We start from the raw sequence: 11,164 nt of genomic DNA, 5'->3' as shown, positions 1-11,164 counted from the left end.
TTGTATATTTATTTATTTTTTTCTTTAACTGCTTTTATCCACGCGGACAAAGTAAATTATGCCTGAAAGAGTGCACAATGAAATTTTTATTTTTTCTATTTTATAATATATATCTATATATATTTTTTAGAGTAGGAAAGTTTTATGCTATGTTTCAAACTCTCATTAATGTATAACTAAATTACAAATATTTTTTTTGTGTTGTTGCAATACAAACCTCTCTAATAATTTATAATTAATTGAAATTTATAATTTAATATCAAAGTTTAATCAATTTTTAAAATTATCAGTGTTTTTATGAATTATAAATATTTTTAAAGTTATAATCTGCTTTCAAAAGTTTTGGTAGACAATTAAAAATAATTATAAATATTTTAATATTGTCATAATATTATATGATTTTGAATTGGTAAAAAACTTTTAATGAGAGCTTGACACGTAGAGACTTTCCTACTTTAATATATATGGATAGATATTAAAAATTTTATAATTATTTTTAAATTTATACTAAAACTTAAAAACAAATTATAATTTAAAAAAATACTGATAATTTCAAATTTTGATAAAACTTTGATATAAAAATATTGTTAAAATATAATTTTTAATTAATTGTAGATTATTAAAGGGTTTTATTGCGATAACATAAAAATATTTATAATTTAGTCTTAAATTAATTTTGATTTATTAAAAGATAAATTCATCTTTTATATATGATTTTATTATAGTATTTTTTATTAATTTATAAATGATAAATATTTTTTTATCACTCCCGAGCTATGCTTAGGCATAACACTAGTGTATATATATATATATTTGATAAGATAGATCTGGGACCAAAGTAGTCAGGATAGTAAAAGATAGAGAAGCACCGCGCCTACAGTGATTTATAGATCTTCTAGAGATAAATTCCTTAAAAAAAAAAAAAGACTGTGTTTCTTATTTGAACAACTGAAAAACAATAAAAAAATAAGTCAAACGATAAAATTTGAATTGCACTTTATAATTATTCTATAAATTGAACATCACAAATAACTGAAGCTGTACAACAATGAAATGGTATACTGATGACATCCATGAATTGAAATCTAAAACTTCTATGAGAAAAGATCAGTCTGAGTGAGTGAGAGAGGGTTCTCATTAGCAAGCATGTTCTTCAAACAGTCCACGGCAGCCTTCGCAGCCCTGTTCAAGGCGATCTCCTTCTTATTACCATACGTCGCACTGGCGACCATGTTGCCGTCGACCATAACATCAATGCATGTGCTTTCATCCCATTTTTCCCTCAAGAACCTTACTTCCATTCTATTCTTCTGGCATAGCTCATGCAACTCGCTCACAGGATGCTTCCCTAATGTCTTTGGGTTGATCAATGGCTCTGCTAACCTTCGATAAACCTGCACATTATGCACAAACAGCTCAACTTGTACATGTGTTTTTGTGTCTGTGTGGTGGTGGGAAGTACATGTAAGTGATCGATAAGCCAGATATACCTCCCAAACTGTCTCCAACGAGCTGTTGCTGTCAATAAAGACAGCCCCAAGAAGAGACTCCACAACATCGGCGAGAGCCTTTGGTGGGTCGAGAAGTCCATTCGAATGAATTGGATAGTCGAGCAAAGATTCCCTGAACTCTTGAATCTACATGGTGAAGTAAAACAAGAAAAGGCTTTAAATCACGCTGCCAAAGCAGAAAATGAAATGTGGCTAGCAATAACCCTGGTTAAAAGTACATCAATACAATTTGGTTGCTTATCAAAGAAAATATACATTACTCTATGGTTCACAGATCAACGCTTCTTATTCTGCTGAAGGTTAGTAAAATTGAAAGTTATTGACAAGTAATCTGAACAAATGACACAATATTGAATACATATATATATATGCCACATATAAGATAATGCAATGTTAACTCTCCAATAGCATCTTCTTAAGAAAAGAGATTTTTTTTTTGGATGTACATAGGATACATGTGGTTCTAGATAAAGATGAATTCAATAGAACTCATAGAAGAAAAGCCAAAAAGGAAAAAAACCTTTTTGTGTTAAAAGGACATGTAAATGATTTAAACAAGATAAATAAATCCAACATGATTCGACAACAAAAGGGTAAACTCTTTAGGCATTAATGATTGAAAGTAGACAGATGATGGTACCCCAGAGATACAAACAAAAAAAAACAGCGCTGTATTGTTTGTCCCATTCCTCAAAAAAGTAATCATTCAAATGATCTGATCAAACAGCTAATGTTAATTTGCTCTAGCAAACATTGTAATGTCACACTTCTATAAAAAAGATTAATCTCATTCTTGCACATGAGAAATTAAGTCAATATATATATATATAAATAACCCAATGGCATCTAAATACTTGGTTATCTGCAAGCAAAGCAAAGTCAAAGAGTTCTTTCAAGTAATCCAAAAGAGACACCAGCAAATTGACTCGGTTACTTCTTGATTTTCTTCATTGTGTGTCAATTCTATTCTTTTTCTTACATTTAAAAGCTTTAACAATCTCAATGTGCTCAAAATCCAAGATAACAACTTGCAAAGACACAAAAAAAACATAACAAAAGATCACCTTTTTACTGTATCTCAATGTCTAAATTCATCACAAACTAGTCTAAGTATTCAAAGTCGGCTGTTTCCCAAGATAAACTTGAGCCTCAAGAAAGTTTTTGCTGGCACGTCATTCCTTAAAGTCAAAGTTTGCAAATTTCACACATAAATATGATCCATACCCATAGATATACATAAAGATAAACACAGACACCATGGACCAAGTACTAGTCATAATCAATGCAAAGAAGAAGACCTCAAATGGAGCTTCCAAATTTTGACCAATTGTTAGGTCCACAACCATGTGATTCCTTTTCCAGATGAAGATACATGATCAATTCCAAATCAAATCACATATTTTCACTAAAAAAAACCAATACTGTTCCAATCTTTAGCTTAACTATAATCAAGAACACAGATCTAAACCCAAAAACAAACAAACAAACAAACAAACCTGTTTATCAAGTTGTGGAGCCTTATGGCGGATAAATCGATAAAGCTCATGTGAGACGGCGACACGAGCGAGCTTCTCGGTATCAACGTTGGCAGCGCGCAGGCGGGTGAGAAGCCCAGGAGCGAAGTCAGGATAAGAAACAAATACCTCGCGTGCAACCAAGCAGTTGAGCACGGCATCGCCGATGAATTCAAGGCGCTCATATGTGGCGGCGGACTTGCAAGGATAGTAAAACGAAGAGTGGGTGAGGGCCTCAATGACGAGCTTGGAGTCCTTGAACTTGTACGCCATTATCGCTTCAATCTCCTTCACGAGCTCCATCTCCTCGAGAGTCATGGCGAACAGAGATCAGCGACAGCGAGAGAAAGGAAGCGAGAGGTGGAGTAAAGGGTGTCTTTAAAGAGATAGGGACAAAGTGGCGTGAATCTCAATTTGGATTGAACGGTAGAGATGGAAAGACGGTAAGATGACGTGGCAGGAGGGAAATTGACGGTTGAGATTTTGTGAAAAGGTGTGCGAAAGTACAAAAAGGCAATGAGAGCAGTTGTCTGGGAAGCAGGAGTTTTCTTATGCAGTTTGGCCCTTTACCAAGCACATAATTGTTGCATTACCGCATAAACATGGTAGAATGGACAATATAATATGAAAAATAATCATATCATACTATTATTTCTTATTATTTGATGTGCCAATAGAATATGATAGTTATCATATTATGGCACCTTATCCTAATGGTTACATGATAATTAATTCTATGGAAAGAGTCAAGATTGGATATAATAAAAAAATTAAATTTTTTTTTTCCTATTATTTGGTTTCTCTCTATCATTTAGGGTTTATTGTATCCATTCTTCTTTATTTATTTAACCCGATAATTGAGACAAAAAAAAATTGTCAACAACTAGATATGACACTACTTTTACTATGTTAAGTAGGGTTTTCCAGAGTGATTGAAAGGTTTCTTTGTCAGTGCTTGAACAAATATCTTTTTTTATCATGTCTTATTTTTAGTTTTTCTAGTCGGATGATTTTTTTCAAATTAATTTTGATGTGATCTATTTATTTTGTTATATTAATGATTTTGTGAATGATTTTCTCCAAATAGATAGGTATTAATTATAATTTTTTGCAACTTTGGTGATATTGTAATCAATATATTTGTAAACATTATCTATAGGTTATTTATTTTTTAATAATTTAAATAAAACTAATAAATCTAGTAAATCATTAAGAAAAAAAGAATCCCAAAAAAATCTATTTTAAAAGAATATTTAACTATATAATAAAAAAAGATAATTTTGTCTATTTACATACTCATTCATATCATATTTTATCAGTTCACTTCAAATAAAAAAAATAACAAAATGTTATTTAATATCTTATTGGCATCAAACATAGGACACGATATGAGTTTATCATACCCATATCTTTTTGTACTTTTATCCGGTCCTCATATCATATCATATCCTATCCAGTCCGCGCCCTTCATGTTTTATTAAGACCTTTGATCCAAATTGAACATTCAATCAATGGATAGGATTTTAATTCAGCTTCTTGATTCAGATTGGACGGTTCAAATTTTATTATGGCCTTTAATTCATATCGACATGGGGATCAATGGCTCATATCTTATTCCAGCTTCTAGATTTGGATCAAATGGTAGATCAATCACGATCTAATCCATGGCCCATATTTTAATTTAATCTCTTTAGTCAATCGGACTGTCAAGAATTGCCAGAAATTTTCAAATTTTAAAAATTTAAATAAAGCCTCACTCCTTCCATTTCCTCCCGACGCGCTCTTTCTTTCTCCCTCCCCTACTCCTGTTCCAATCGATGTAATCGATTTTTTTGGGGGATGTCTGCATCAAACATAGGATATGATATGAATTTATCATGGGCATATTTTTGTTCTACTTTTATCCGGTCCTCATATCATATCCGTTCATATCCTATTCAGTCTGCGTCCTTCATGTTTTATTAAGACCTTTGATCAAAATTGAACAGTAAATCAACATATAGGAATGTTATTTGTTAAGTCTGATGACGTAGGATTGGCATTATATGACAAGCCAAGTGGTGACATGGCAAGAGGATGATGACGTGGCATGTGGTGACTCATCAAAGGAAAAGATGACTAGGATGATGATGTGGCAAAAGATGTTATCATGACATTTAATGGAGATCAAGGTGGAGATTTGATTAAGATCTATATTGAAGATTTTATAGATATTTCTCTCAATACAATCATGTGATGATAAACTATTTTTGGAAAGTGCATCTAGACTATAGGATTTTTTCTAGAAAGGCAAGTTTTATTTTTTGATGTGATTATCTATGGTAAGATCTGGGATGATTATTCATATCTATGATAGAGCTCCTTTTTAGAAAGATCTATTTGAAGAGAGAGGAATATTCTATTATTGGCAAGAGTTCAAGATCATAAAGAAGCTATTAGAAGACACAAGTTAAACTTGGTATGAAGCTATTTGAAGACACAAAGATTTAGTTTGGTGTGAAGCTATTTGAAGACACAAACTAAATAAGGTAAAGACATACCAAGGAGATCATCAAGACCATATTTAGCATTACTATATTGAAGGAAGATTCAAGAACTACCTATGGGCGGAATTATTCATGGAGACTAGTCATATGAGGAGATTGATTGAAGATTGCATAAGATATGATTAGAGATTTGAAGATCCAAGCATGGATGATTAAAGATCATGCTTAAAGATATTAAAGGCTAAACTTGGATGAAGACAAGATCAAGTTTAGTAACAATATTTCCATGAGTCAAACGAAGATCATTTGGAAGACCAAACTTGGGCCAAGTTTGGAAAGAAAGATCGGGAGATCTTCGGTGGCTATCTTTGGTGAGATGGTCACGTGTGCCTTGGTGGCCACGTCCCTCGGGAGAGGGAGACCTTCTGAAGTGACATGAGGAAGGAAGCAGCTGCAAGTAGGAGGAGCTCGGGTCGAGTCAACTACTACGAGGCGGACTGAAGGAACCTAGAGGTTGAAGGTCGCAGATTCGGTTGCATCTGGCTAGAACTCAGTCATGTTTCAGTAAGGTGGGCCATGTTGCAACTGGGTGTTGCAACATCTAACTTTGGAAGGTGTCCAAGTTAGGAAGCCGCGGAGAATTCTAAAAGAGGTAACTTTGAGACGTCGGTGTGTCTATATAAGACATCATGCTCAAAGATTTAGGATGGGGCCAACAAGTGAGAGACTCTTCGGTGAGAGTTGAGTGTGTGGCCGTCGGGCAATCTTGAGAGGATATTCTTTGTATTGAGAGAGTGAGTGAGTGTTGTACTCCTTGTTCCTATACCTCTTTTAGTGGATTGTTTCTCCGGGCCTTGCCCCCCAGATGTAGGCAAGGTTGTGCCGAACTAGGTTACCAATTTGCTTGTCTCCTTTATCTTGCTTTGATTGTGTGTGAGTGTTTAATCTTTGAGTGAGTTTTTGAGTGAACTTAACACATCACACCCCCTCCGGAACCATCATTATTTAATAGCTTATTTGCATCAAACATAGGATAGGATATGAGTTTATCATGGCCATATTTTTTTTTTACTCGTATCCGGTCCTCATATCATATCCATTCAAATCCTATTCAGTCTGCGCCATTTATGTTTTATTAAGACCTTTGATCCAAATTGAACAGTCAATCAACAAATAGGATTTTAGTTCAGCTTCTAGATTTAGATTGACGGTTCAAATTTTATTATGGCCTTTAATTCATATCAAAATGTGGATCAATGGCGTATATCTTATTCCATCTTCTAGATTTGGATCAAATGGTAGATCAATCACAATCTAATCCATGGCCCATATTTAAATTTAATCTCTTTAGTCAATCGGACGGTCAAGAATTTCCATAAATTTTCAAATTTTCAAAAAAATTTAAAAATTTAAATAAAGCCTAACTCCTCTCTTCCGTCGGGGCAGGGGGGTTGGTTCTTTAAACAATTACAAGGGTAGCTGGTCCTTAATTTGGATTTGAGATGAAGAATATAAGGTAAGGCTCAATTTTGAAGCGATCAATACAAGCAATATTGCATGGCCTTAATTAATCTTGCATGCATTGGAGCTTAATTGGCATTTGTTAGTTCCGCTGGTGTGGATAGTGGGTTTAGAGAACACTCAAACACTCAACAAAACTGCACACAAACCAAACAAAAGAAGACACACGAAATTGGTAACCCAGTTTGGTGTCCACTCTGCCTACGTCTGGGGGCCAAGACTGGAGATAAACAATCCACTAAAAGAGATGAAAATACATGAGTACAAACATTTTGTCACTCACCCTCACAAATAAAGATAACTACCCTCTCTAGATTGTCTAGTACACACACTCTCTCTAGCTCTAGTTGCACACCATAATCTCAGAGCAATGTAGCTTATATAAACGTCTCAATATCCCAAATATAGCACATATCTCTTTTAGAATCTTCGCAGCTACTAATTTTAGAACCTTCTAAAATTAGCTGTTGCAACACTTATTGTAACATAACTTGCAACATGGTCCTAACTGTTGACTTAACTAAGTTCTGAGTTCTGGCCCATCAACCTCCAGATCATGCTTAGTCCGAGTTGATGCAACCATGATCTCCCGATCCCGACCACCGGCAACTAGCCTACTTACTCAATTTCCTCACTATGTAGTCCCCTCGCAATGGGTGCACGTCTTTGTTTGTCTTCATGAAACTTTTCGAACTAGATCTTCATTCATCCAAGTTTGACCTTCAAAGACTTTTCAAGCTTAATCTTCAATTCTCCCAAGTTTGGTGTTTAAATCTTCCCAAGAATAGATCTTCAATCAATCATGCCAATCATACCATCAATAGGTATCTCTCCAATTTGGCATGTCTTCAATTATAACTTTAATAGTCTTCAATCATACTTATTAAAGATTTTCAAATCATAAGTTCAATCATCTTCAATCATACCATTGATAGGTATTTATTCAAATAAGCTCCATCCGTATCTAGTCTTCAATCAAATATCCTAAATATAATCTTGATAAGATCTTGCCTTCAAGTTGTTGATTGCTTGATCTACTTGTCAAAAATACAAGTGTCTTCATTTAGCCTTAATGATGGTTACTTCTCAAGTTGTAACACATACCAAAAATATCTCATTCAAGATTTTCTAAGATATTTTGCCTTCAAAGCCAAGATTTCTTGCCACTCATCATACTTCCCATGTCATTATTTATGCTATGTCACAATTGCCACATCACTTTTATTTTGTGTCAAATCATATCAATTAAAGTGTTTTTGCACTAACAGCATCCGTAGGTTATTATATTTACATTGTTCAGTCTCAACGTACAATTGCTGAGTAGCAGCTGGGAATGCAGCATTTGCCATGTTTTTCGTGAGTCCTACTATTATGTACACTTCTTGGTAGGATGGGCAATATACATATAAGAGATGTTTAATTTCCAGATGTTCTTGATAGTCCTCTTTTTGTTTTGGCTAAATTATTACAAGAAGACTTGTTAGGAACACACAAAGTTATTAAATTTTAATGTGTTTCACAATGTTATAATTTTTTTCACTGTACTAACTTAACTAGGTATTGGGAGGGAGTTAAATGTTTTACCGCTAGCCATTAGAATTGTGGTTTAACCATACTCTTTTTTTTTATTGTGTTCATATATATAAAATATGAAATGTCTGTTTATAAAAATTTCATTATGTACATGTATATATATATATAATTTATTAAATTTCATAATATTATCTATAAGTGTTAATAATTTATTTAAAAATATTGAGACTAATATTTAGTGTATTTTTTATTTTACGGGGAAAAAACTTATCACTATATATGTTTGGTTGGGATATTTAGTCCTCTAGCTAAACAATTTGGGATAGGCTTTTACATATTTTTATAAAATTTAATTTTTAAAATAAAAATATAATTTATTAAAATTTTAAAATATTTAATTTATATTAATATTTTTTAAGTCAAATTTTGTTTATCTTAAATAATAATTTTTTTTCGATCAATATTAAAAAGATATTTAGCAATGCTCATTTGAGTGGGGCCAGCCACTTTTTTCAAATAATAATTATTGTTGTAATAAAATATATAAATAATTAATTATTATTTGTTAAATAACCAATTTTTTAGATATATCAATAAATTGTTTTTATTAAATAATTTATGTTAAATAAATATATTTATTATGAAATGTATATTATGAAGGATTGAAAGTATACATGAAATGATTATTATTGCATAATATAATATAATTATTATAAAAAATATTTAAATGGATAAAAGTTTAATGGGTTAATAAGATGATATGTACATCAAACTATTAATTTATCTACTATTAAAAATATTTGTCTTTAAATTTTTTTTATTGATAAATATGGACAAAAGGATAATATAAGCGAGAGAAGTTGAACTCTATAATACATATGTTTTCGACCTGTATAAATTGTAAACTGAAACTCAAATCCGCTGAAAATGCTCTTAAATTTATATAGAAAGATATTAAATAAATAAATAAAAATTAAAAATAGCGTGATCATCATTTAACGAGTTTGACTGGGATAGTTTACTGTCAAAAAGATCTTTTAGGACTATGGTGCTTGTTTTAATTAATCGTCCATTGTGCATGGAGATTAGTTCAAATCTATACGGTAGATTTCTACATAAAATGAGCTTTAAATTTATATTTTGTTCTGTGTGTATGTCTAGAATTGGAAAATATCACAATATTTATTAAAAAAAACATTTCAATGACCATTTTATTATTGAAAAATAGTTTATAAGTTTGTTATTCATATGTTTATAATAAAGGTTTTTTCCCCCTTTTTTTTAAATTGTGGAGAAGCCATTCAAAATCATTAATAATACACTATCATAGGAGGAAATACATAACAAGTGTTAAATAATATAAAAACGTAACTTTTAAAGCAGATTAGTAGATACAATAGCACAAGAACAGAAGAGTACAAGCTAGACCCTGCTGGATATATACATGCATGTAACTGAAAAAACAGATTAACACTATATATAGGCTTCACCCTGATCACCAAATACCTTTTATTTGTTCATAATATATATATATATATATATAACATGAAACTAAACTATATATACATTAATGCTGCAACATTTGAACTAAAGAAAAGAATTATTGGAGACCTAGCAAACAAAAACAGTTTGCCTCCTCATAACTCTTCCTGATCAAATTACAATCAATGGACTCAATGTTATTTAATGTTGTTCCAAATAAGCATAATATCCCACAATTAATAATATGTATATATATATATATGAAAGTTAATTAGAAAGGCTTGTGATATAAACCATGTATCTTCTTCCATGACTCCTCTCTCTGCATCTTCAACTGCTTGTAAAAGTTTCCAATGAACATCTCAGCCTTGGCAAACAGCTCCTGTGCACTGTCATGATCAGCTTCATCTTCTTCCTCTGTCTCCTCGTAGTAGTCGACAAACTGATGAGCTTCGACATCACCGCCGCCGATGAAAAACAGGCTCGGTGTTGATGTGCTCTTCTTAACTCTATGAATTCTAGCAACTGTAAGTACCTTCTCAGCCGTTAGTACTGCAGGCTTTTCCACCTGTTTTATAACCTCTTGTTGCACAACTTGATTTTTAGTTGAAATATTAATTAAACTAACTTCATTGCTAGGCTTCTGCTGGTCATGTAATGGACCAGAGATAGCACTGAGAAGGCCAGCTTCAATACCTAATGCAACAACGAAGATGTTGAAAAGGAAGTATAGATAGGATGGCCTAAATGAATCAGGTATTGAAGGAGTGATGGTGAGAAGAAGGAGAAGGAGAAGTGTCCTCAAAAGCTGAGATCTCTGAGGCTTCTCCATTGCAACAATTAAAGATGTCTAGCTAGTGAGAGTAGTGAATAGTGAGTAGTGGTGTTTATTAGCATTTGGTTGTGTATATATATATAGAAGAAGAGAAAGAAGGATTAGGTTAAGAGTGTTTTGAAGATATTTGTTTAATTATCAAGAGATACGTGCATGGGTGGCAGAAAAGATAAGGTCGGTGAGCATATTCCATGGCTTTTTCATGGCTTTGTGTGGATCCTGAGGAGTGAGAATAAACTTTTTTTCAGTTAGCCTGAAGTGCAAGTTGTGAGTGTTAGTGGA

The 11,164-nt window shown here is 32.5% G+C and overlaps 2 protein-coding genes across 2 annotated transcripts; both read right to left on the bottom strand.

The window, feature by feature from the left end:
* Positions 1-967: 967 nt before the first annotated feature.
* On the bottom strand, positions 968-3,355 carry LOC120261908 (ribonuclease 3-like protein 3). Its single transcript, XM_039269928.1, has 3 exons — positions 3,008-3,355; positions 1,491-1,637; positions 968-1,394 (listed from the first exon to the last, which is right to left on the bottom strand). Exons 1-3 carry the CDS (start codon positions 3,341-3,343, stop codon positions 1,095-1,097), a joined length of 783 nt encoding a protein of 260 aa, XP_039125862.1. The 5' UTR covers positions 3,344-3,355; the 3' UTR covers positions 968-1,094.
* Positions 3,356-10,034: 6,679 nt separating this feature from the next.
* On the bottom strand, positions 10,035-10,915 carry LOC120262127. The gene has a single exon (XM_039270189.1). It carries the CDS (start codon positions 10,877-10,879, stop codon positions 10,319-10,321), a length of 561 nt encoding a protein of 186 aa, XP_039126123.1. The 5' UTR covers positions 10,880-10,915; the 3' UTR covers positions 10,035-10,318.
* Positions 10,916-11,164: the final 249 nt, after the last annotated feature.

This window comes from Dioscorea cayenensis, chromosome 5 (assembly GCF_009730915.1).
Source record: "Dioscorea cayenensis subsp. rotundata cultivar TDr96_F1 chromosome 5, TDr96_F1_v2_PseudoChromosome.rev07_lg8_w22 25.fasta, whole genome shotgun sequence".
NCBI lineage: Eukaryota > Viridiplantae > Streptophyta > Magnoliopsida > Dioscoreales > Dioscoreaceae > Dioscorea > Dioscorea cayenensis.
Note: the sequence above shows the minus strand (reverse complement) of the source record. Positions and strands in the feature narration are given on the sequence as shown.